Source organism: Nycticebus coucang, chromosome 1 (assembly GCF_027406575.1).
Source record: "Nycticebus coucang isolate mNycCou1 chromosome 1, mNycCou1.pri, whole genome shotgun sequence".
Taxonomy (NCBI): domain Eukaryota; kingdom Metazoa; phylum Chordata; class Mammalia; order Primates; family Lorisidae; genus Nycticebus; species Nycticebus coucang.
In genome coordinates, this window is record NC_069780.1 from 127,416,219 (window position 1) to 127,442,812 (window position 26,594).

A 26,594-nucleotide genomic window follows, 5' to 3' on the forward strand; every position below is an offset into this window, starting at 1 on the left:
CTTACCATTATTTGATCTTTGACAAGCCAATTAAAAACATTCAGTGGGGAAAAGATTCCCTATTTAACAAATGGTGCTGGGTGAACTTGCTGGCGACCTGTAGAAGACCGAAACTGGACCCATACCTTTCACCATTAACTAAGATAGACTCTCACTGGATAAAAGATTTAAACTTAAAAGACATGAAACTATAAAAATACTTGAAGAAAGTGCAGGGAAAACTCTTGAAGGAATCGGCCTGGGTGAATATTTTATGAGGAGGACTCCCCAGGGAATTGAAGCAGTATCAAAAATACATTATTGGGACCTGATCAAATGAAAAAGCTTCTGCACAGCCAAGAACATAGTAAGTATAGCAAGCAGACAGACCTCAAATGGGAGAAAATATTTGCAGGTTATACCTCCGATAAAGGTTTAATAACCAGAATCCACAGAGAACTCAAACGTATTAGTAAGAAAAGAACAAGGGATCCCATCTCAGGGTGGGCAAAGGAATTGAAGAGCAACTTCCCTAAAGAAGACAGATGCATGATCTACAGACACATTAAAAAATGCTCATCATCCTTAATCATCAGAGAAATGCAAATCAAAACTACTTTCAGATATCACCTAACTCCAGTAAGAGTAGTCCACATAACAAAATCCCAAAACAGAGATGTTGGCATGGATGCGGAAAAAAGGGCACTCTTCTACACTGCTGGTGGGAATGCACAGTAATACGTTTCTTCTGGAAGGATGTTTGGAGAATACTTAGAGACCTAAAAATAGACCTGCCATTCGATCCTATAATTCCTTTACTAGGTATATACCCAGAAGACCAAAAATCACAATATAACAAAGACATCTGTACCAGAATGTTTATTGCAGCCCATTTCATAATTGCCAAGTCATGGAAGAAGCCCAAGTGCCCATCGACCCACGAATGGACTAGCAAATTGTGGTACATGTATACCATGGAATATTATGCAGCCTTAAAGAAAGATGGAGAGTTTACTTCTTTCATGTTTATGTGGATGGAGCTGGAACATACTCTTCTTAGCAAAGTATCTGAAGAATGGAAAAAAAATTATCCAATGTACTCAGCCCTCCTATGAAGCTAATTTATAGCTTTCATATGAAGGCTATAACCCAACTATAGCACAAGAATATGGGGAAAGGGCTAACTGAGGGGAAGGGGGGGAGGTTGGAGGGTAATGGGTGGGGCCACACCTACAGTGCATCTTAGAATGGGTACAGGCAAAACTTACTAAATGCAGAATAGAAATGTCTACATACAATAACTAAGAAAATGCCATGAAGGCTATGTTGAACAGTTTGATGAGAATATTTCAGAGTGTGTATAAAACCAGCACATTGTACCCCTTGATTGCACAATGTACACAGGTATGATTTAACAATAATTTAAAAAATTAAAAAAAAAGAAAAAGAATAAAGCTGTTGTTTTCTGCTTGTCCTCCCCCCCCCAAAAAAGTTAAGAGGACAAACATTTAAAAAAATATTAGTATGAATGGAGTTAGTTTTTTGGGTTTTTTTTTTTTTTTTTTTTGAGACAGAGTTTCACTTTGTTTTCCTCGGTAGAGTGCCATGGCATCACAGCTCACAGCAACCTCAAATTATTGGGCTCAAGTGATTCTCCTGCCTCAGCCTCCCAGGTAGCTGGGACTAGGGCGCTAGCCACAAAGCCTAGCTATTTTTGGTTGCAGCTGTCATTGTTTTAGCAGGTCTGGGCTGGGCTCAAACCCGCCAGCTTCTGTGTATGTGGCCAGCTCCCTACTCACTGAGCCATGGGCACCTAGCCTGGAGTTAGTAGTTCTAATGGAGCAGTGGACTCAAGTGCCATATCAGAGCTAGCAAAATGGCAGAATTCATATAGCATCAAAGTTGTCCTGCAAGAGCTTCAGTGCCTAAGGATGTCTAAAGAAAATATGAAACTCCGTCAGCCACCTGAAGGACAGTGTTATAGCAATTAATCAAAAGTAAAACCAAAGGCCTTTCCCCTCCCCTCCAGTCAATTTAAGCAGTTTTTGTTTTCCACAGTAGTGAATTTTCTAGATACATCTTGCAGACCTCAAAGTACTGGAAAGGAAGCTCCTGTTCAAAGGCATTTATCTTAAGATACTCTAAATGATACTAATTTTTGTTCACTTGAAATATGTAAGTTGTGCTACAACAAATCATCCTGTCAGTGTAAACCACTGTCCATGTAGCTGGAACTTCTGGGATCAAGAAAGTATATTTGAATTGGTTCCCAGCATAAATGGTGGGGCACATCTAACTTAACTGTGAAAAGACACATCACACAATCACCTTGCTCCTGATTATGTGGTCTGGGGTTTCTGCCTTCTCTCGTTTCCCTTGCCCCTGTCTCCTCCCCTCCCTGCAACAGCCCTCTAGCTTGGGGGCTTGTTAGAGTAGACATGAAGGTTTCAGGTCACAGCCTGTGGGCCTGCTGCTGGGTGTGTGGAGTGCTTTGCCTGCACCCCTCATTTCTTTAAGTCTTAAATGATGCTCCTTCCAAGCCATCATCCCCTTCCCACTCTCCTCTCCTCCCTCCCTTGGCCAAAGCATAGATTGCTCCCCTCTGAGACTGGCCAATGAGCAGTTCAGGGCTTTCCCCCTGACTTCTCTCCCCCACCTTTATTATGGGGTGCTGCTTTTCTCCTCCCTCCTCCTCAAATCTCTCTTTGCACTGTCACCACTCAACACTTTTCCATGACACTTCCTTGCTTTGGTCAAAAGCCATCAGGTAAGGTTGCAAAGAGTGACCTCCCTCATTTAGTTTTAGAATCACATTTATTCACTCCACCAGCCTGGGAAAGGAATTGGGTCCTCAGCTCTGCCACCTCTGCTGTCATCATCAGCTGATGCATTTTTTTAGCTCAGGTTTTGATTAAAGTGAACAGTCACCAGGGTTACTCAGACCTGCCAGTTCTCAGAGCCCTTGGTAACTTGGAGAAAGCCCACATGAAGACACTTGTAAGTACACACAATCTTTCTGAATTGTTTTGTTTTCCTGTAATTGTTTTTGCTTTAAAATCAAAGTTTTAAACAGGGCTATCATTTTGTCATCCTTGCAATTGATTGGAGTCTAGTTTGGAATTTTACAACTGGAACAAAAAAACTTTGAACTCAGTGCATACTTTGGTTTTGGTGCTGCTGCTTCACACTATCCAATCCTCAGCAGGGATCCAGAAAGAAGTGGGTGTGCACAGCTGATTCCCAAAATTGATGGGCTTGTCTTCCTGGCAAATTGCTGCGTTTTTTTCAAGTTCTGTTCAGGACCACTAAATGTTGAAATGTGGATGTGTATCAAAATAAAAGCAATTCATTGTGTACTAAAAGTTTTTTTTTTTTTTTTTTTTTTTAGTATTTGTGTGAAACCACCTTTTGAGCAGAAGCTGTCAAAAGTCTGGAAAGCAATTGGTGTTTCCATTAATCTTTTTCTGGGGAAAACATTAGTTCTAAGTATTTAACATCCTGTAAGTAAAGTTTAACATAACAGTACTCCATAAGCAGCCTTTTGCTTGTCAGACCATTGCCTGATTTTAATATAGTAAAAAAAAAAAAGTGTGCATTAATAAAATAAAGTTACATAGAGGGTCAAAAAATATCAAATAATCAGGAAGACATGAAATAGTGGACTATCTTTATGCTGTCACTAAAAATCTTGTTTTCAAATAATATTTAATATTGTGGGGAACTGCTCACAACATGCTACTTTGGGAAAACTGTCATAATACCAAATATATGTTATAATAACAATGTTTTTAAAAGTTTTTGAATAATCATAAAAAAGAATGGAGGGCAATTTGGAATAATATTCACAATGATTATCAGGGTTGTTTGGCTAAATAAGTGTTTTAAAAATACTCATTGGCATTTTTCTAGCTTTTATATTGATCATCTATTAACTGACAGAATTTAAAAAAATGTTTTTCTTTTTTTTGCGACAGAGTCTCAAGCGGTTGCCCTTGGTAGAGTGCTATGGCGTCAAAGCTCACAGCAACCTCAGACTCTTTGGGCTTATGCGATTCTCTTGCCTCAGCTTCCCAAGTAGCTGGAACTACAGGCACCTGCCACAATGCCTGGCTATTCTTTTTTGTTGCAGTTGTCATTGTTATTTTAGCAGGCCCAGGCCAGGTTCAAACCCACCAGCCCCGGTGTATGTGGCCATCACCCAGAATTAAAATTTTTAAGCACTAACGACCTTACTTTCCAGTCATTAATATCTAGTTAATATTGGAATTCAATAGGGTGAGGCTCCCAGATTTTCTTTATTCACTACCTCACACTTATTAGTCAACTTTAGAAGTTGCATTTATAGTCACTTCTTCCTCAAGTACTTTACCAGAGCTGAGAGCACACACGGTGATTTAATTGTTTTAAGTGTTTTCTCCTTTTCCTCAATTTACTGGTAGGAATATCAATACACAGTGAAATATTCAAAAACTAATAAGGAAGAAGGGAAAGCTTTGATAACCCACAGATTGAATAACCAGCCACTAAATTATTAAGAGTGTCGTTATTAGGATTTTAAATTAATGATAGGCATGATATGTTCAGTGGGACCACATCCAGATAAGTCAGTGTAACTCAGTGTTTGCTTAGCATTCAGCTGCATGCTCCTGAAGTGTGTTGTTAGGCCTGGTCTTATTCCTTGGGCCTACACATAGTCTGAATCCTATTCATCTTAAGTATTCATAGAGTCCAATGGTTGGGCCTAATTTTGTGTGTGTGTATGCGGGGGTCTTGCTCATTCACCCAGGCTGGAGTGCTATGATGAGATCCTAGCTCAATGCTCAAACTCCTGAGCTCAGGTGATCCTCTGACCTCAGCTTCTAGAGTAGCTGGGACTATACCACACCCAGCTAATTTTTATTGTTTTGTGGAGTCAGGATCTCACTATGTTGCCCAGGCTGATCTCGAACTACTAGCCTCAAGTGATCTCCTGCTTCAGCCTCCCAAAGTGCTAGAATTACTTGTATGACACACTATGCTTAGCCTGAGCTCTGTCTTATCTATACAAGTGCATACGTTATTTGCCATCGTTAGCCCTAAAAATAAGAGTTTAAAAAAACTTATCAAGTGTCTAAGAATGCCAAAGTGAAGGTGATAGTATGTAGTCTTCATCAAAGGAAATTTAGAATCAAGAGAAAATGTCCCTATTTCACCATCCTTAGAGATCACACACATGTTCTGACTTTCCAGGAATAAAATTCTGCTATCCCTTTAGCGTGATGGAGCTTCTACCTGCTAGAGACTGCTGGAATAGATCTCAGTGGCAGGTTGAAGACAACATTCTCACTTTGAATTCCTTCACTTGGCTAAACATGATCTCAGATTCCATTGTGCTTACGTTTATGCAGTTATTTCCCATGGAAGAGAACGAAAAGCTAACATGACTCAGGACTCAATGGAGAGAGAGGAGGTCTTGAATTTTTTTAAAAGATAAGGCTGTTTAGGCTACTTCTCTATTTCCTCTTTCTCTCCTGCTGAGTTTGTCAGCTTATGTTAAAAAGTGAGAGATGTTACCTCTGATCGACCAATTCGATCTATGTTGGAAATGTCGTACACATCTGCCACTGCAGCAGTGTCCACACCACCTGTGCCACGCTTTTGAAGTCTTAGGTTCTCCAGGATCTTAGAAAAGCGTGGATCCTAGGACAAAAAAATAATACTTAGCGTCATACTAAGCAAAACTGATTCCCCACTTACAGAAGGCATATAAGGAGAGATAATAACAGTTAACATTCATAAAGCGCTTGCTTACTATGGACCAGGGTGTGGTGTTGGAACTTTTAAGGCTTAAAATCCCAAATTAAGTAGGCATTGCTTTCACCCCTGTTTCACAGATGAGGAAGCTCAGAGGGAGGCTCAGAGGGATTAACTTGCCCCCAGTCCACAGCTAGAAGGTAGCAGAGCTGGAATTGAACCTGGATGGTCTAGTGCCAACCTTGTGTTCTTAACTTCTACACCATTTTTGTTGACAGCATTCCTGTGTTTATTATTCATCTATGTAACAGCTATCATTGTTTCTAATAACATCATGAAGTTAAATCACTTCAGATAATTTTCTTAATATTGAAATTCTAATTAATAAAACTTTTCATGCAGTGTTTTTTGGCAGGAAGCATATTTTCTAAAATTGTTTTAAAATATATGATTCACTTGGTGAGCTATGGCAGAAACTCCTAGTGGCCCACGGGAATCTATTTCCTCCTCTTCCAATGTCGGACCACTGACTGACCTCTTGCTAATGGAATGAACAGAGGTGACGGGTGCCATCTCTAGGCCCATTAAATCTTTGCACGGAGACACCTGCATGCTGTGTGGAACCAAGAGTGCTCAGCCTCACCTGGAAACTTGTTAGAAATGCAAATTTTGAAAGTGGGGCCCAGCAATCTGTGTTAACAAGCTGTCCAGGTGATTTTCACAGAGCTAAAGTTTGAGAACTACTTGTACTAGGAAAGACAGAGAAAAGAGATGGCAGGAACCTTGGGGAGCAGAGCAGGGCTGCCCACCTCCCTACCCTGACTTTTTACATGAAGGAGAATTTAAAGGTCTTATTTTTGAAGACACCATCCCTTTCTCACAGTCTAATACAAATATCTCTTGAGGCAAACTTAACCTTCTCTTTTTATTTCTCTATTATAGGTGAGCAAGTAAGGATTAAGGAAAGGGCAGTGATGTTTTCTCCCTCCACAAAGCAATCACATTCAAGCTGATCCCAGAGGGACCCATCAGGGCTGCTGGCCACATAACATTACCTTGCTTAGTTTGGGGATCTTAACATGGACACCAGCTCGTAATCCTGTTCCAAGGTTCGAAGGGCAGGTCAGAATGTATCCTAGGCGCTCATTCCACATGAACTCCCAGCCTCGTTCTTGGATTAACCGTTCTACCTAGAAGTAGAAAAATTGTGAACAAATGGCAGAGTTCTCAAATATCCATTCATTCAGCACACCCCTAACAGACCAGAGAGAGACATGTGTACCCGACATTTGGCGTGAAAGAAATTTAAATGAATCCACAGTACTTAATGGAAAGTGATACCTCTTCTATCAGAATATTTCAATGGTCCAATTAAGTAGCCATGTAAAGCATTGAATATAGTACCTAGCAAATACTAAGCACTCAATCAATGTTAGTTGGTGGTATTATTATTCTCAAGAAGGTAGAAGAATATAGGAATTCTCAGCAGCTAAGTCTATGTGGTCAGGTTACATCTTACATCGTCTGTATCCTTAGAATAGCCCAGAGCAATGTCAAAGAAATCAGAGAATAACTAATGACCCACCCACGTCCTCAGACCATCTCAGAATGGGGAGGAAAACAGGAGTTTTCTAACAGAGAAAGTCAGCTATCTTCCGAAGCACTGCCATGAAAGTTCCACTCTAAAGGAATGCCTTGGTCTCCAGAAAAAAATAGCTCTATTTTGAAAGTTACCATTTGTGTCTTCTTTTAAGGCAGTGAAACATTTATTTTAATGAATACCTGGAAATGTCAGATAACATCTTACTTCTTTTAGTCCCCGGCAGAATCGCTCAAATACCCGTTTCATATTGCCTCCTTTCTCCATGGAGATGACTCTGGTGTGGTCTTCCTCGTTTATCCAGATGAGAAATGTCTTGTCATAATTATGCCTAATGAAAAGAGAAATACGGTGTTGAGTGTTAATTGCATTTGTTTCAACACATGGAAACTTTATTACCTCTCTAGCTCCATTGCTTCATTTCCCCTTCCTCATTTCCTAGACGGCCCTAATCTCTTAAATGTGCCTGAACAATTATCTTGATAGAATGAAGAGTAAGACTGACTCGAACCCTTACAGATGTCATGTTTTTGCCCAACAAGAACATAATATCCTTAGTTCCCCAGACTAGGATGACAAAAACTCAACTAGGATAACACTTGGTTGGCTTTGACACTAACAAGAGTATGTGAGCTCCTAATAGATTTGGTCAAAATCTTATACTTGCATAAAAAAAAAGTTTTTGCCTACAGCTTGAGATGTTTGAGATATACAGATTTCACATATGTCTGTTACATAGATCTTGCCTGTCCACTCCAGCTGAGCAACTGTTCACCAACACTTTCAGCTCCAGGTGACACTAGTAGAATAACCTACTGAAGTACAGGAGTCAAAGTGGTCTGAGGACTGTTGGCCAAGATAAAATATGTGTGCACTGGATACCCATCCTTCCTTTTAGGGCTTTTCTTAAATCCTCAATACTTGTTTTTGTTTTTTGCTCTTTTGTATTGTCATGAAACATTATCTATGAAGTCAAATAATATGAAGCTAATTTTTTCTTAAACATGTAGTCTTTTTTTCTCATGCATAATTCATGCAGACCAGTTCACACTCCCACACACCTTAGACAGACCACAGTCCTTTGGTGTATATACACATACACAAAAACACACATGAAATCTCCAAATAGTCTATCTTCTCAGTTTAACTCAATCTGGGCATGCTGTCAACTGCAGTTCACAGCAACTCCGCATTAGGACAAGCAGGCGATGCCAAAGAGATCTTCTTCACACATTGCAAATACAAAAATGCTACATCCATACCAGATTCCTCTGGCATCTGGCCAGTCACGGGCCATCCCAGCACATGTTAGTAAAGGGGACACTGGCTTATCAAACAGAAAGTGGTCCTGTAAGCCAAAAGGGACAGAGGAGAGACTGATGAGATCAGACGTGACTGCAGATTCGAGGTAACCAAGTTCCAACTCACTTATAATTGCTGACGTTCTCAGCCTTGGCTTCCCACTGTAATAACCTGGGAGCTTGAAAAACTGAGGCCCAGTTTCTATCCCTCAGCGATTCCAACTTCATTGTTATAGGGCCTGGGATTTTTAAAAGCTCTTCAGGTGATTCTAGCATGCAGCCAAGGCCAAAATCCACTGACTCAGTCCAGATGGAAGTGCTCTCTGCGTCACTCTGGAGTGTGTCTGTAACACCAACACCAACGTGTGCAATGGCAGACTGGCAAAGTATTAGAGTAGCACAGTAATGACCCATAAATAAAAATAGCTACTTCTAATTAGTGCTCACTAAAAGCTACCTGCTTTTAGTTTATTTCTTTTAATCCTCACAACTCTATAAAGTGTGATTATTGTAAGTGAAGAAAACTGAGATTGAGAGAGATGAAATGATGTATCTAATATCACACTACTAGGACGTTGCAGAGCCTAGGTTCACACCCAGATGGCCTCTATGACTCCCAGCATTGTGCCTTAACCGCTTCAATATGCTACTCAATATACCAAAATCATTGTCGAGAGACGGATATTTTACTCGCTGTTTATACACCACTCTCCCTTGCGTAGCTTTGTATGTACTCAATAATGAGATGTGTAGATGACACAGAGTCAAATATGATTACACTGAGGGAAGGCCCCAGTAGATTCAGGGAGAGGAGTTCATCCACAGTCTCTAAGATTTAAGCCGGGAGAGAACTGTGAACTGCCACTGCCTGGAAAGCAGCCTGTCCCTTAAACAGGAACCCAGAGTGGCTATCTGAGGTGAGGTGACTTGTTCTGTAACCGGGCAGGGGAATGGTTGGCCTGATGGCCACAGTGACCAGGTGATTGAGGCCACAGACCATTTAGCTGGCCTGCCTGGTTTGGAAATGGGACACATTATGGCATTTGCATCTTCTGAAATGAAAAAATTTTGTTTCTGCTTTTCTTTGGAGTTTGGTTAAGAATTTTAACTAAAATACCATCTAGTTTTAGCTGTGCTAAGGGGGAAATAAGTAAAGGACCTTGGTGTTGTCTACCCTAGAGTGAGAGAGAAGCAGAGGAGCACAAACACAGTGGAGGCGGCTGGGCGGGCCTCGCCCCTGAACTTCCCTTCTAGATTTTCCTGCTTTCCAGGTTTTTCTTAGGGTGAGGCAGTACAGACTGCCCTCCAAGTACAATGTCCACTCTGTATTTATTACTAAGCAAGGGGACCCTCCATCTCCATCCCCTATCCCCAGCCCAGGAAACTGACACTGGAGGCCATGAAATATCTCCATGGTTCAACAAGTATAATTTAAAGCCTTATCTTCCTTTCTGAGCAGGTAGGAGCCACAGGCCTGCCTCAGACCTTGGCTGAGCCTCAGGGGCAGAGCCAAGCCAGCTTCTGGCCAGGGTAGGGGCGGGAGCTGAGCAGAGTTGGGCTCTCCCCAGGGACCCCGTAGGCCACTCACGTCGATGAGCCTTTGCTGGTCCTGCTCTGTCATCTCCGACAGGCTGTAGTAGCGGCCGGCCAGGTCCCCCTTAAGGCCTGCCAGTGCGGTGACGGCCACGTTCTCCACCTCCCTGCGCTCTGCCCGGGTGCAGGCGGGTGGCAGGCTCAGCCCGCGGATGCTGCGGCCGGTGCGCACCCGGGACGACAGCACGTAGCGCTCGTCGAACTGCCCGTGGGTGATCTGCCGGACACAGCGTGGGGTCACAACCTTCCACCTCGGCCCACCCGGCGGCCACAGCCAGAGTGGGCCCCGGTCTGCCGGTCTGCACCTTTCCCGGGGACCCTCAGACACTACTGCACAATGGCTTGTGGGACTTAGGCGGGAATTCTTGGGACAAGGCCTTAGTTAGAACCTTTACCCTCAGTTAAGTGGTTTGGGATGAAAAAAAGAATTACTTTAGGAAAGGTTTAAAGTTCAGTGACCAACCCTACCCTAGTGGTATTTATTAAGGAAAACAAAGACTTTGGGATCTTCTAACCTCTGCGGCCCTCTAGAAAATCGGCTCTGCCAGGGCAGGTCCAGAGCTTTCAAGGGGCATCTGGCTCAGGGCAGGGAGTCCCGCTCTCCAGCTCTGCTCCCCTGGGCTCCGGGGCACCTGCTTCATGGGGACGTAGAGAGACAGGCTGGAGCCTACCTTGGAGGCGTCCAGGTCTGTCGGGTGCTTCATCACCTTGGGGTCATAGCCATTGTGCCTCAGTTTGATGACAGGGTCAAAAAGGTCAGCAAACACCTGCAGGAGGGAAGGTGCTTCTGTTTTCTCTTTAATTGGTTCACTTACTATTAAAAGGCCTTTCCATTTGCTTGCCCTTTTTAACTCAAGGTTGATACCCTCCTCTGAAATTCTCAGTGCTACCATGCAGTGTGAGAATGGATTGGTTAGTGGCTAACAACAACAATAACAAACTTCCACCAGAGAAAACCTTAGGGGCATCTTGCACCTGGAGAGAGGGTAGGGCCACTGAACTCTATCATACTCTTAACCTCCACCCTAATGATTCTACCAGATTCACTGCTATGAGACTCAGCAGGAAAAATCTTGTGGTTAAGAATCTGAGGGTTTTCCTACAAGTTATTGTTTTTGTGGGATAAAAAATGTTGCCCCACCAACTTAGTCCACATCAACTTAGCCCACATCAAAGGCTAAGTTTTGTACTCAAAAGAGAAGGTCAGATTCTAAAGTACAAGCACCATTAAATTCATGGAAAACCCAGCTGCACCAGAAGAAAGGCACCCAGCAGCAGTTAGGGGAAAGCGGGGACCTCTCACCCTGTGAGGACCTTCCCCAGCCCAAACTGTCTACTGCAAAATCTATTCTAAAGAAACAAAGCATATTTATAAAATAATAATAAAAAAGCATTAAAAGAAGTTGTAACAGATCATCCTGAAGTCTTTGGGAGCTGTGGGAAGTGGGGAGGGAATCGGTTCTTGTTTGATCCCAAACTGGACGGAGAGTTGAGCAGGGCTGTACGTAATGACCACCAGTCTTGTTTATTCAAGATGGCTCCCTTTCTTCTCTTGATGGCTACCTTCCCTGGGAACTGCCTTCAGCTCCCTGCCACAGAAGTGCACAGGAGGGTGCACTGAAAGAAGAAGGCTGCAGGGACTTGTCATGATGGAGAGGCTTGTTCTGAGGTAAGGGCTGTATGATGGCTGAGCTCTGCTACCACCAGACCATCTTATGCTGCTACACCAAAGATGAGCATGCTGAGATGGCAGGATTTGTCCAAGAGACTTAGTGAATTCACTAAACTGTTCTACCGTGGCTGTCTAATCAGTAACAGGAAGAGACTTCTAAACTGAAGGCACACTGAACTCTCCCCCCAACCCCCACCCAATAAAGCTCAGCCACAAACGCATCTGCTCCTGACTCTTACTGGTGAATACATAAACTTTTGGTTTTCTGTGCCAACTTATCCCTTTGACAGGCTCAGAAAGCTCTGTCATGAAACTCATTCCTCCATGGGGAGGGATAATAGGGCTGCAGCAAAAGCAGCCTTGTCCCTGGGAAGCTGCAGACCTCATTTTTCCAGGAAGTATTCCAGATGGTTCTGCTGGAACTGGCTTCCACAGAGAAGAGGCTTCTGGGACCATGTATTTCAACGATCCCCATGTCCCCCCAGCAGCCGACAGTTTTACCTCGTAGGATTCCTCGTCCCCAGCCACCATGCCCACAGTCTTTATGAAGGGGTGGCCAGGGTTGTCCACTCCAGTCTGGATGCACTGGTCCAGAGTGTAGCCGTTTGGCGTCACCTTGTGGCAGAGCTTGGCATAGATGGCAGGGGTGAGGCACTCGGCCATGCAGTTGTTGTGCTTGCGCAGGTCAGGGTAGTCCGCGCTGTGGGGAGCAGAGGGGCTCTCAGCCACGGCCTGCGGGGAGGGCCTGGGGAGGACGAGACTTCCGCCCATCCTTCACCAGGCTCTCCTCAGTCAGCGTGCACAGGGACACTTGGCTAGAGCCTCCTGAGAGTCCTGACTTAAGTAATCTAGGCTTAGAAACAATAAGCCCAAGAAACGGTGCTGGTCCAGCTTAGGGATCCCAGGAGGCTTGCTGAGGTGGGCCACAGGCTGTGGCTCACGACAGAGGAGACGAGGTGACAAAATTAGAGAATCTATTGAGGTCGTATGCAAACTGCACACATCCCCCCCCCCCCCCCTTCAGAAGTTGTGGTACAACTTTAATGACAGCCATACTTTGGTCCCTCAGATCCCTGGTGGAGAGGCTAGAACCCCTGCAGAGGGAACTACACAGAAATTGTTTCTCTGTCCTCTGCCTGTAACGTCAGTTCCACCAGAGCAGGGGCTTGCTTTCCCTTTTTGAGACTAATGTCAACCTACTGAGATAGGCATTCACTGAAAATCTGCTGGAATAACAAAAAGAGATCAAGCAGAGTGCTGCCTTATCAGGGGTAAGAATAGCGGATGGGACCACCACGGGCTCAAACACAATTCCTAAGGTATGTGATAGTTGCTAGTGACTCCCTCAGACATCCCAATTTCCACAAAAGACAGTAAAAATCTCTGAGAAACACCTTAGGGCTTCTCATCTCTCTCCTCCGTGTCTTCCTGTAAGGGACCGTAAAGTTGGGAAACCACTCAAGCTCTGCTCAGCAGGTGGTATCCCATCCTGGCAGGCTTCCCAAGGCTGAGAAATCATTTCTATTTAATCGCCTCACACCACTACACCACTCCTCCACTTCCCATCTTCAATGTCCTTTAAAGCTGATACTTAAAATCAGTACTATGACATCACATTTTCCTGAAGGTGGTAGAATAGTGAGACAGACATGGGTCTGGAATCAGGAGGCCTGGATTTGAATTTGGCTACATGAACTTGGGCACTACTTCCTTTTTCTAAGACTCGTTTCATCACAAATGGATGCTAAAGTGAATAACAGACACCGCATGTAAAGTGCTTAGCATACATAGACGTGCTCAGCAAATATTAACTATCACTGTTATTACAGCCAAGTGGACGGTAAGCTCAGGGCAGGAAAGACGAAGCTACACTCCCTGTATTCACCCTGGGTCTTGGGATGAGTGAGCCTCAATTTGACTTAGTCATCCTCAAAGTCAAAAAGGACCCTTGCTCACAGTCTCCAGCAGAGGGAAGCACATTTCTGGCTGGCATTTGAAATGACTTTAAAACCAAGAGGCCTTACCTTGGGGGAAACAACCTGGGCTTCTCCCGGGCCTCAGCACACAACTTCTGCCCGTTCAGCAGGTACCCGGTGGTCAGGGCACTGGTGCCCACAGCAGCAAGCAGGAGAGAAGCATTGCGGCCAGTTAGCAACTTAGAGAAGGTACTGGCCATCCTTCCTCTTGGATGAGTGTCTAAAAAGCAAAGAAACTGGATCAGACAGCTTCACAGGATGACCCTGACCCATAGGATAGAGAGCAACAGACAGGAGGAAGAACTTCAGGAGCCACAACCCCTCTTTTGGTGTTTTGTTTTTTTATTTCTTCCTTTTTGTTTTTTCTTCATACTGCTTGGGAAATTTTGAGTAGTGTTAGACATTGTTAATGTCTAAACTGCTTAAAATCCAAGCCATTTTCTCCAGTAATATGATATAAAAAATAAACAAAAACAGTGAATTTCTACTTCCAGCTACTTGACAGACCAGAGGAACCTTTGGGGACTCTGCTGCTGTACAACTAGAACCTGAATGGGTTGTATTTCTGGGCATCTAAGATGTTGGGAAATCTCTAAGAACCCCTTCCCAGTCCTCTTACCCAAAATGTACTTGTGTCAAAGCTCAGAGTAATAAGCCAGGGGCGTAGGTTACCTTGCGAGTGGATGCCCATCTGTGCACTAAGGTCAGGATATTGGCAATGGGGACTGGGGACTGAGTCTGGGACCCCACCAGTGAACTAGGACGTTTGAAAGGGGCTGAAGTTCTCTACAGTCAGCAGACTCCCATCACCTGTTTCCCAACAGAAGCCGGGAGTTTTTCTGAGGAAAGTATATTGAGTTTAGTCCCAGGATTAAATAACAAACTCCCAAAGATCTCTAAGCACACAAGGAACACAATGAATGAGAGTCAATGAAGAAATAACCATAGGGCCAGGCACAGTGGCTCATGCCTGTAATTCTAGCACTCTGGGAGGCTGAGGCAAGAAGCTTGAGCTCAGGATTCAAGACCAGCTTGAGCAAGAGCGAGATGCCATCTCTACAAAAAAAAAAAAAAAAAAATTTAAAGAAAAGAAATAACCATAGATTTAGACCTCCCATGATGGAAGATATATGTAAATGTTAGACAAGAATATAAATTAGCCCTAGATAGAATGTTTAAAGAACTAAGCGTTGGAATCGTAATTATGAGTAAGGAGCAAGAGACTACTAAGAATGACCAAGCTGAGCATGATGGCTCATGCCTAGAATCCAAACACTGAGGGGCAGAGGGAGGAGGATCACATGAAACCAAGGAGTTCAAGATCAGCCTGAGCAACACAGAGAGACTCCCTCTCTACAAAATACAAAAAAATTTAAACAATTAACCAGGCATAGTAGTGCATGCTTAAAATTCCAGCTACTCGGGATTCTGAGGCAGGGGGATTGCCTGAGCCCAGGAGCTTAAAGCCACAGTGAGCCATGATTATGTCACTGAACTCTATCTTGGGCGACAGACCAAGACCCTGTATTGAAAAAAAAAAAAAAAAAAGACAGGCGGCGCCTGTACCTCAGTGGGTAGGGCGCTGGCCACGTGCACCGAGGCTGGCGGGTTTGAACTCTGCCCAGGCCAGCTGAAGCAACGATGACAACTGCAAAAAAAAAAAATAGCCAGGCCTTGTGCTGGGCACCTGTAATCCCAACTACTTGGGAGGCTGAGGCAGGAGAGTTGCTTAAGCCCAAGAATCTGAGGTTGCTGTGAGCTATGATGGCACAGCACTCTATCTGGGCTGATAGCTTGAGACTCTGTCTTAAAAAAAAAACCAACAACAAATAAATAGACTTGAAAGAGAACCAAACTAAACTACGGGATATGACACCACTGAATATAGAATAAATGAACTGGAAGATCTATCTTAGAAATTACTCAAAATTTAGCACACAGAAATGTGAAAATGGAAAAGATGAGATATAAGGGCGTAGATGGCTAGAATGTCAAAGTCCATACACATCTAATTGAAATCCCAGAAAGAGAAAATAGAGAAAACGAGAAGTGACTGAGAATTTTCCAGCAGCGCTGAAAGATAAGAATGCATAACTCGGGCGGCGCCTGTGGCTCAAGGAGTAGGGCGCCGGTCCCATATGCCGGAGGTGGTGGGTTCAAACCCAGCCCTGGCCAAAAACCACACACACACAAAAAAAAAAAGAATGCATAACTCAAGAGGCACAACATAACCAAGCTAAAAAGAATCAACAAATATTAGACAAATATTAATAGTTTTTTTTTTTGAGACAGAGTCTCAAGCTGTTGGCCTGGGTAGAGTGCCGTGACATCATACCTCACAGCAACCTCCAACTCTTGGGCTCAAGCAATCCTCTTACCTAAGTTTTTCTATTTTTAGTAGAGACGGGGTCTTGGTTTTTGATCAGGCTGGTCTCAAACTCATGAGCTCTAGCTATCCACCTGCATCGGCCTCCCAGAGTGCTAGGATTACAGATGTGAGCCTCTGTGCCCAGTCCTAGACAAATATTAATAATAGTGAAACTGCCGTGTATAAGTGACAAAGATTTTAAAAGCAGTCACAAAAGAAAAGACATCAGCTTATTTTTCAAAAAATGAGCCCAGAGAAATAATATTTTTCAAAGCAATAATTATCAACATAGGATTAGAGATCTAGTCTAATCGTCTTTCAAAAATGAAGAACGAAAGAAACAAATACAGATAAAGAAAAGATCAATAACAAAGGGAACTACTAAATATATACTTGAGAAAGAGAGAAAGTGACAGCAGGAGGACATCCTGAAATGCAGATAATGGATTAAAGTGTGTAAACCTAAATAGGTATTTATATAATTAGCAACGAATGGTGAAAATCAGGAGAAACACATCCTAATCGATACCCTTCAGGGTGTTCTGCTGCCCAGAGATCAGAGGGGCCAATTAGCTCGGCAGTATCAACAAGCAGGGAGCTGTATGACGTGGGTCTTTGAGTTGAGAACAGAAGAGCAGGTAGCTCTCAGTACCTTCTCATTATTTGGTCTGCATGGTGCCTAAATAAAGAGAGCATAAGGCCGGCTGGGCTCACGCCTGTAATCCCAGCACTCTGGGAGGCCGAGGTGGGTGGATTGCCTGAGCTCAGGAGTTCAAGAGCAGCCTGAGCAAGAGTGAGATCCCCGTCTATACTAAACATAGAAAAATTAGCCTGGCATTGTAGTGGGCACCTGTAGTCCCAGCTACTTGGGAGGCTGAGGCAAGAGGATCACTTGAGTCCAGAAGTTTGTGGTAGCTGTGAACTCTGATGCCACAGCACTCTACCTAGGGTGAGACTCTGTCTCAAAAAAAAGAGTATGGATTTCCCTAACATCTCCTGGGACATGGCTGCAACATACTCTAAGCTGAGGTGGATCAGCTGCTCTCGAGAACTTGGGCTGATGTTTATGACTGTGGATGAAAACCTGGACCACTCACAGTAATCAGAACAACCTCAGACTCTTGTGTGCTCCATAATAAGGTGAACCATTATCTAGAAGTCTCTACTAAAACTGAATATCTCAACTCAAAACATCAAAGACCTTGAAAACATTTAAGAAATGGTTTTTCTACGTTAGCCCAGGAAATCAGGTTATTAGACAGTTTTTCGTTTGTGCTAATGTATGCAAACATTCCTTCAGTGCTGAAGATGGCATTTTACTGAAACACATAAGATGAAATAGTCATTTCTTGACATTGTCCCGGGGACGTGTATAACATTAATCTCATCACATACATGTCTTTGTCCACTACTATAGTAGTCCCCAGGCACCAGTTCTAAGGAAGACAAGTTTTCCACAGACAAGGGGAGGGATGGTTTCAGGATGATTCCGGTGCGTTACATCGCCACCTCAGAGCATCAGGCACTAGACTCTCATAGGAGCGTGCATGGTTTACAGTAGGGTTCGTGCCCCTGTGAGAATCTAACGCTGCAGCTGATCTGACAGGAGGCGGAGCTCAGACAGATACCAGTGGGGAGAGACTGTAAATACCGATGAAAATTCCTTCCTCACCTGCTGCTCACCTCCTGCTGGGGGCCAGTTCCTAACAGATCACAGACATGTACAGGTCTGTGGTCTAGGGGTTAGGGACTATAGCCCTACTAAGTTGTCTTAAGTATCCTTCCAAGAATAGGAGGGGGCTCTGGAAGAGTTACACCGATGCCTCTGGCTCTCGAGTATGTCAGGGAACCCTGGAATACATCCTGTGGGCTGCCTCATACGTAGCCACACCTTCAAATCCACATCCTGAGCAGACAGGCAATGCTGTAACTACTCTGAGGTTTACTGCAGAAGTCACCAAAGCAAAAAAAGCTTTGCTCAAATTCTTTTCAGGCAATAGGAACCTAAAAGTAATCCAGGAAGGACCTATATTCATGTCTGAGGAGGACCCAAATGTCTTGATCTTTATTTTTCTTTCCTTAAATTGCCTACTCACCAATATATGTTCACATCAGAGTCTGAGAAGATAAATCTTTTTTTCTTTCTTTTCTTTTTTTTTTTTTGAGACAGAGTCTCACTTTGTTGCCTAGGCTAAAGGCCATGGTGTCAGCCTAGCTCATAGTAACCAGAACAACCTCAGACTCCTGCATTCAAGTGATCCTCCTGCCTTAGTTTCCTGAGTAGCTCGGACTATAGGAACCCACCACAACATCCGGCTAATTTTTCTACTTTTAGTAGCAATAGGGTCTCACTCAGGCTGGTCTCCAACCCTGGAGCTCAAGGTATCCTCCTACCTTGGCTTCTCAGAGTGCTGGGATTACAGGCGTGAGCCACCACACCTGGCTGAGAAGATAAATCTTAAGAAGTGGAGTCAGGGCTCGGTGCCTGTAACTCAGCGGCTAGGACACCAGCACATACACCGGAGGTGGTGGGTTCGAATCTGGCCCGGGCCTGCCAAACAGCAATGACAAGTACAAACAAAAAATAGCCGGATGTTGTGGTAGGAGCCTGTAGTCCCAGCTACTTGGGAGGCGGAGGCAAGAGAATCACTTAAGCCCAAGAGTTTGAGGTTGCTGTGAGCTGTGACACCACAGCACTCTACTGAGGGCAACATAGTGAGACTCTGTTTGAAAAAGAAGTGGAGTCAGGAGAAAGGGGAAGGAATGTCTCCATGCATAGCGCAAAGACAACTGGGCTGGTGGTCTTCAAAAGTCTTTTTACTTGTGTGGGTAGGTGTCTGGTTCAAAATATTAATGTTTGAGATATCATCAGATCCATATTTTAGTTTCTGGAAATAATATTTACTTGTAAGAGTTCCAGCATTGCACTGGTGTCTGACCCAGTAGAGGCTTTGGTTGTAGCTGGCAACAAAATCCTGGACGTGAAATTCTCAAGTAATCCCTGCTTCCTTTTAGAGAATTGACACAGACTTCAAGTTTTGGTAAAGCAAAGAATTCCTGCCTCGTGGACTCTGTTTTACTCTCTTTAAGACACACAGAAATATGAAATTTCACTAGTAAGGTCCCAATTGATAAACTTGTATGTGAAATTGAAACAACGGTCTTATTGAACAGGCTGGAGGTCTGGGGATCAGCTGTTGCATGCTCTCCAAAGACCTGGAGTCAGGCTTTCAAAGACGTTACTTTTCCTCATGACTAAACTAAATATCTATTGCATGTTAAAATCGGTCTTTAAAAAGCTGCACAGTCAGCCTTTCGACCAGAGCCGCCACCTTCCAGTAATTCACCAAAATGACAAACACAAAGGGAAAGAGGAGAGGCACCCGACACGTGTTCTCTAGGCCTTTTAGCAAACATGGAGTTGAAGCTGCCACAGAGACTTCCAACAGAGGCAGACATGTCTAACACCTGTCTCAAGAGCACTGGTGAATTAGTAATACAGCGGCACCTGAAACCTGTGGAGCAGAAAAGTAAGTCCTGATGCCAGAACAGCTTCAGATTAACCAATGCAAATTGTTTAAAAATGATGAGAATGTTTTCATTAAAATAGATTTTAAATACCAGTAAAAAAAAAAAAAGAAAACATGGAGTTGTTCCTTTGGCCACATATATGCGAATCTACAAGAAAGGTGATATTGTAGACATCAAGGGAATGGGTTCTGTTCAAAAAGGCATGCCACACAAATGTTACCATGGCAAAACTGGAAGAGTCTACAATGTCACCCAGCATGCTGTTAGCATTGTTGTAAACAAACAAGTTAAGGGCAAGATCCTTGCCAAGAGGATTAATGTTCATATTGAGTATATTAAGCACTCTGAGAGCCGAGATAGCTTCCTGAAACACATGGAGGAAAATGATCAGGAAAGAAGGAAGCCAAAGGGAAAGGTACCTGGGTTCAACCAAAGTGCCAGCCTGCGCCACCCAGAGAAGCCCACTTTATGAGAACCAACAGAAAGAGCCTGAGCTCCTGGAACCCATTCACTATGAATTCATGGCATAATAGTCATACAAAGCTTTGTCACATTCGATGGCAAGGCGCCTCTCCAAGCTGCTAGAACATTTTCCCTATGAATTCATGGTATAATAGGTATTAAGAATGGAAAGCTACGAAAGAAAGGAAAAAAGACAGACAGACAGAAAGAAAGAAAAAGAAGAAAGAAAGAAAGGAAGGAAGGAAGGAAGGAAGGAAGGAAGGAAGGAAGGAAGGAAGGAAGGAAGGAAGGAAGGAAGGAAGGAAGGAAGGAAGGAAGGAAGGAAGGAAGGAAGGAAGGAAGGAAGGAAGGAAGGAAGGAAGGAAAGAAAGAAAGAAAGAAAGAAAGAAAGAAAGAAAGAACTGCACAGGTAAAAAGTTGCGGTGTCTTACACACTTACCTATTACCTGGCAGGCTCCAAATATTTGCGATCCAGACCACTGCTCAGAAGAGGCTCGATTGGTTACGTGCACAAATGATAACGTGGTATAAATAAGTATAGCTGGGAAAATATTTGTATGTTAGAGGTGATCTGTGTCCACCAATGCAGTCAGTATTGGGCTTTGCCTAGTCTCCAAACATGGTTTTGTAAGTCAATATTGCTCATGAAACCACCGGGACAAAAGTTTGGAGCAAAAAGAAATCTGAGGCTCACTTGTGAAGCTTTGATCAATGTTTGGATTCCCTGCATGCCCTGAGCATTATTGTAACTTATTGAACTGTTCCATTCAGAGATCACTGGGGAGAGGATCAGAGCAGCTGTGGTATTTATCCCTGGGATAAAAGCTTCAGCACCCAGACACCCTTCCTGTGGACTCCTTTTCTGTAGCCAGAGGGTTTGCGAATGGCCAGATCATCTCACATACATCTTGCAGAAAGCACGTAGCTGCTTCTCAAATGTTTCTCTTTAGAGTTGTTCTTAGCTGGCTAATCCAGCCTCCCGTCATGGCGAGCAGTTAGGACCATGCTAGGCACTGGTCCACCACGCTTCTTCTCCCAGGGAAGCCTGGCTGCTACACGTAATGAGGCCCAGGGCAGCTGGCCTCTGCCCCTCTGCTGCCCGTGTTCCTTCCCACCACCCTCAGCTCTCTGATTGGCCCTATTCTCTGGCTTTACACCCCCACCCCCCTGAGCCCTCTCGGTTGGCATCTGCTTTTTCACAAGGTTCCCAGGAGCGTCCAGTCAGTTATGGCCACGAGTCGCTTCCAAGCCCAGCAGGAAGCATGGGAATTCATTTGTCAGTAAGTCTTTTTTTAATTTTATTTTCTTTTTTCTTTTATTTATTTATTTATTTTTATTGCGACAGAGTCACTTTGTGGACCTCAGAAGAGTGCTGTGACATCACAGCTTACAGAAACCTCCAACTCCTGGGCTGAAGCGATTCTCCTGCCTCAGCCTCCCAAGTAGCTGGGACTACAGGCGCCTGCCACAACGCCCGGCTTTTTTTTTTTTTTTTTTTTTTTTTGTTATAGAGACAAGGTCTCACTGTGGCTCAGGCTGGTCTCAAACCTGTGAGCTCAGGGCAATCCACCCGCCTTGGCCTCCCAGAGTGCTAGGATTACAGGCGTGAGCCACCTCACCCAGCCTTGTCAGTAAGTCTTTACTGAGACCTGCTAAGGGCCAGGCACTGTGCTAGGTCATTCATGGTGGTAGGAGAGCAAAAGAAATGTAATCCCTCACTTGGGCAGCTTCTAATTTATGTTGGAAGATGGTCAAGACAATAAGCAAATTCATGATAGGTGAGGATGAGTCAAAGAAGGACGTAAGCAGGATATGCTGGCTCCTTTCAAAGTCTTCATAAGACCTAGCCCTGGGGCCTCTTGGTTCTGCCCAGCACCACCAGGGACACTGCTACAGACAGTGTTGATGTTGTAGCTTGGCCACCTCTCAGGGTTTGTGTCAGCTCCCAGAGAACCTCAGAGGAAGCTGCTCTCTCAGGCCTTCACTGCGTGTCTTACCCAAACAAGTAATAGTTTCATAGGAGGAAGGAGAAAGGAGTGGACAGCCAGCTATCCCCAGCACACTATATGTGCTGTCCCCATTTGATAGATGAAGGCAGATACTCCTCTATGAAGTTAAACAGCTTGTCCAGGGCCACATGGTTGGTGAGAGACAGAGATGTGGTTTGAACACACCCCTGTCTGATGCTGCTATCAGAGGCTGTGGCAGCGATAGGGGAAGCTGGACCCAGGTGCTCTCTGGGCCACCACTTTTTTTTTTTTTTTTTAAGAGATGGGGTCTCACTCTGTCACCCAGGCTCAAAGGCAGTGGTTTGATCATAGCTCACTGCAACCTTGAATTTCTGGGTTCATGTGATCCTTCTGTCTCAGCCTCCTGAGTAGCTAGGATTACAGGTGTGCACCACCCCACCAACGTAATTTTTATTATTTTTTTTTCTGTAGAGAGAGGTCTTTTTATGATGCCTAGCCGGTCTTTAACTTCTGGCCTCAATGAATCCTCACATCTCAACATCCCAAAGTGCTGGGATTACAGGCATAGCCACCACACCCAGCTTGGACCTCTCTCTGAGCCACCACACCCAGCTTGGACCTCTCTCTGAGCCACCACACCCAGCTTGGACCTCTCTCTGAGCCACCACACCCAGCTTGGACCTCTCTCTGAGTCACCACACCCAGATTGGACCTCTCTCATTTACTGATGCCGCAAATGCTGTACCTGGCATTTCACACCTTGATCTAAAGCCAGGGAACAAAGGGGAGCCTTCTCATGGCCATAAGGTGGACAAAGGTGGAAGGCAGGCAAGGGTGTAAGTAATAAATCCTCCAAAATTAATTGAGGGGGTGAGAGACGTAGGTGGGTTTCCATGAAAAGGAGGTGTATTCACATCACACCATCTGCTTCTCTCCTATATAGCACTGTGCTAAGGTAACACCTTTCAGGGATGTGCCTTGACTGAGTTGTTTAGAGAGTTAGGATAGTGAGTGGAGGGGTAGAGGAGGTAGAGGTTTGAGGACAGGCTGCTGATCCCTTCATTTGTCACCACAGTGGTGTCCTCTGGGAGCCTGCTAGCTCACTCTGTGTAGAAGAGCCTGTCTTATCCAAAATTCTGTCTTCAAAATTGAAATTCCTCTGGGCACATCCTAAAATAGAGTTGCTCTATGTAACTGTAGTATATGTAGTGAAGAGGCACCAGCGTGTTTTCAAGGCAGTCTGAGAGCTCTTTCTGGAAATTGGGGCAGAGGACACCTGTGCCTTGCCATGTGTCATACAGCCAGGCTAAGGCCTTCTGCAGCATCTTACTGTCCAGACCTGCCCAGGATGAGGTTCATTCCTCCTGAGATCACTGAGGTCTGCACGAGGCACAGGTGTGGGATGTGGTGGGAGGGGGCACGTGATGTTACTGCTGGGAGGCAGGCTGTCGCATCTCCATGGGCCACAATGCATTCCACTGGGTAGCTTCATCCCACTGGGCTTGGGACTTCTGTTAATGAACAGTGACCTGCTAACTAGTGCTGAGGAGGACTTGCAGAAGGCTTCACAACCACCGGCAGAAGCCTCTTATTCCTTCCCTAGTTCCTCCCCAATCTATTCAGAGTGTGAAACAAGACAGAGAGAAAGATTTCCTTAGATCTAGTTTTGGGGAAAGAGGTAAATATTGCTGGATGAGGTAGCTCACCCATGTAATTCTAGCACTTTGAGAAGTGGAGGCAGGAAGATTGCCTGAGGCCAGGAGTGTGAGACCAGCCTGGGCAACATAGTGAGATCCTATCTTTAAACAAAAGACAGACATATATCAATACAATAAGAGCATATTGGGCGGCGCCTTTGGCTCAGTGGGTAGGGAGTTGGCCCCATTTACCGAGGGTGGCGGGTTCAAATCTGGCCCCTGCCAAACTGCAACAAAAAAATAGCTGGGCATTGTGGCGGGTGCCTGTAGTCCCAGCTACTTGGGAGGCTGAGGCAAGAGAATTGCCTAAGCCCAGGAGTTGGAGGTTGCTGTGAGCTGTGACATCACAGCACTCTACCGAGGGTGATAAATAAGAGACTCTGTGTCTAAAAAACAAAAAAGAGCATATTAGGAATTATGAAAGCTCAGACAGGTCATGCAAACATCACTCAGGGACAGTCACAGGGGCTCAGGATGCAGTGGCCAGGCTAACATTCAGATTGATGGTGCCAGACTCGAAAAAAACATGTGTATGCATTCATTTCTCTATTTTAATATTAGGTATTAATGTGACTTTTTAAAATATTATTTTGCTGTTTGTACTTTTGTGCCGATGCCATAAATCTTCCTAATTTGTTTTTAGTAAAAGTACTACTGTTTCTTGCTTCTTCCAGCCCCTACAGACTATCTTTCCCTACCTGACTGGACCATGGCCTGGTGCCTCGGTCTTCATACAATCTCTCGCCCCCCCTCCAGCCCAGTCAGCAGGCTGACTGATATCTCTCTCAGTTCTCGAGACACTTATGAGCTGCTCATTCCTTTGCCCTGGTGCTGTGCAGGTGTTTGACACCTGCTGGTGAGCTCAGCTGTCCTGTATCTCTGTCCTGTTATGGAACTCCTGCTATTGGCCTTGGCTTCCAAACTGATGGGTAAATTCTTCAAGAAAGAAACTTTTATCTGCCTACCACAATTCCTTGCACATACTAGCTGCTCAAGAAACATTCCCTCCCTGACCTCATGTAATTATCCATGAGCAGTGATTTTCCTGATTTCTAGAAGGAGGAAATCTTACCAGCCTCCTGAGTATCCCTTTTTCAGATATTCTGAGCCATTTCCAAGCCTCCTACCCATCTGGTGTGGCTCCTTTGCCTGGAGATCTGGTATTTCTCACTTTTTAATCAGCTACCAAGCCCCAGGTAACTGATTCTAAATGGCTTAGTCAATTAGAATTAGTTTTGTGAGCTAGATTCTTGGATCAAAACAGTTTTTAAAAATCTACTTACGTTATGCTAAATACATTTCTTTCAGATTTGAGAGCAATAAACTGGCTTTTACTGTGAGGCTGGCAGGTCTGGTTTTCAGCATCTTCCTTTTCAGGTTCCCTGGTTTCTGCCAGCTGCTCAGGACCCAGCGTGGCCCAAAACAGACTGTCTGACCCCTGGGAGCCCACTGCACCCATTCTCGGAGGTTTCCAGGGGTGACCCAGCACAGGCTACACAACAGGTAACAAATGGAAGTTCCCCAGCCAAGCACAATGCAGAAACCTGCATGCTCTTCCTTTTTTCGGGGTATGGGAGGAGTTTCTTCTCAGACTGAGCAGGCAGGTGGGGAGGGAGGAATCAGATGAGGAGCAAGTGCTAGGTGTTGGGGAAATTAATTTAAATGTCCTACCTCCCCAGACATTCCTCTCTACAAAATACAGGAGGGAAAGGAAACAGTTTTCTTACTGAATGAACATTCAATATGCAATGCACATCACCAGCAGTCAGCTAAAGAGACTGCCAAGACAGAGGGAAAGCTCACCCTTTTCTATAGGCAAGCAGATAAAACCCATCACATACCTGTTCTCAAGCTAACTCAAGTAAGAGGACTTGACAGCACCATTTGTCACTCATAATTCATCCTAAATTTACCTGATAAGTGGGGTAGCCATTTAGGTTAGTTAATTGCCTTTATTAAAAGAAAAAATAAAACTTCTCCTATCTCTACATCAGCAGATAGTTTTACAAGGAGGAGGCAGGTGCCTAAGTTAAACTGCCACCGCCCTTTGATAGTGGGAGGGCACTGATCCTCCTCCATGTCTATATTTCAAAGACATGAATTCCAGGCCCCATGAGAAAAAGAGTCCGAGGTTGTCAAACTGGCTGGAGACAAACTTAGCTTTTAAAAAGACTTACATACATTTCAAAGAGGCAGAAACATACATTACATTAAGTTTTATAAAGAACATGCTCCAAGAAAAAGGAGGGGCTCTTCCCCCCTTGCACTAGGACCCAATAACGCTGTTTCCTCCCCTGTCCCCCTGTGGGAGAGCAGTGTCAGGAGCTCAGCAGGTTCCAGTCAGTGTGGACAATCACCGGAACCAACCCCACACTCGAGAGGGACAAGATCCAGTGCAGCTGGCACCACCTCATCGTTCATCTCGGTTCTCAAGCCCACTGGCCCACACCTGAGAGGTTCTCCTTAAATGCCTGGTGAGTGAGTGAATGAATCCATCAGGGAACTTGAGAGTTGATAGGATCTTTAGAGGTCACTGGCTCGGCTGAAATGCAGGAATCCCTTTCCCTCAGCCTTCTGTAAATACCAGCAGTGCCGGGGGCTCACCACTTCCAAGAGCAACCCATTCCACTCCCATCCAATAGTGGGATAAGAGTAACTATTGTAACACATTTGTTTTTCTCCCCTTATCTTAATAAAGTGAGAAAAACAAAA

At 44.4% G+C, this 26,594-nt stretch overlaps 1 protein-coding gene across 4 annotated transcripts in view; it reads right to left on the reverse strand.

Annotated features, from left to right (window-relative positions):
* The window catches only part of CKMT2 (creatine kinase, mitochondrial 2), a 118,000-nt gene that overhangs the window by 6,893 nt on the left and 84,513 nt on the right, over positions 1-26,594 (reverse strand). For 2 of the 4 annotated variants that reach the window (XM_053587396.1, XM_053587413.1), the window contains exons 2-9: positions 13,903-14,074; positions 12,380-12,578; positions 10,878-10,973; positions 10,202-10,423; positions 8,575-8,660; positions 7,520-7,643; positions 6,768-6,902; positions 5,533-5,658 (exon numbers count right to left, since the gene is read on the reverse strand). In XM_053587396.1, the coding sequence (XP_053443371.1) occupies positions 5,533-5,658; positions 6,768-6,902; positions 7,520-7,643; positions 8,575-8,660; positions 10,202-10,423; positions 10,878-10,973; positions 12,380-12,578; positions 13,903-14,054 (1,140 nt within the window). In that variant the 5' untranslated portion in view covers positions 14,055-14,074. Of the gene's footprint in view, positions 1-5,532; positions 5,659-6,767; positions 6,903-7,519; positions 7,644-8,574; positions 8,661-10,201; positions 10,424-10,877; positions 10,974-12,379; positions 12,579-13,902; positions 14,075-20,654; positions 20,676-26,594 lie in introns of those variants that run through there. The other 2 variants (XM_053587422.1, XM_053587404.1) reach the window with 2 other exon arrangements.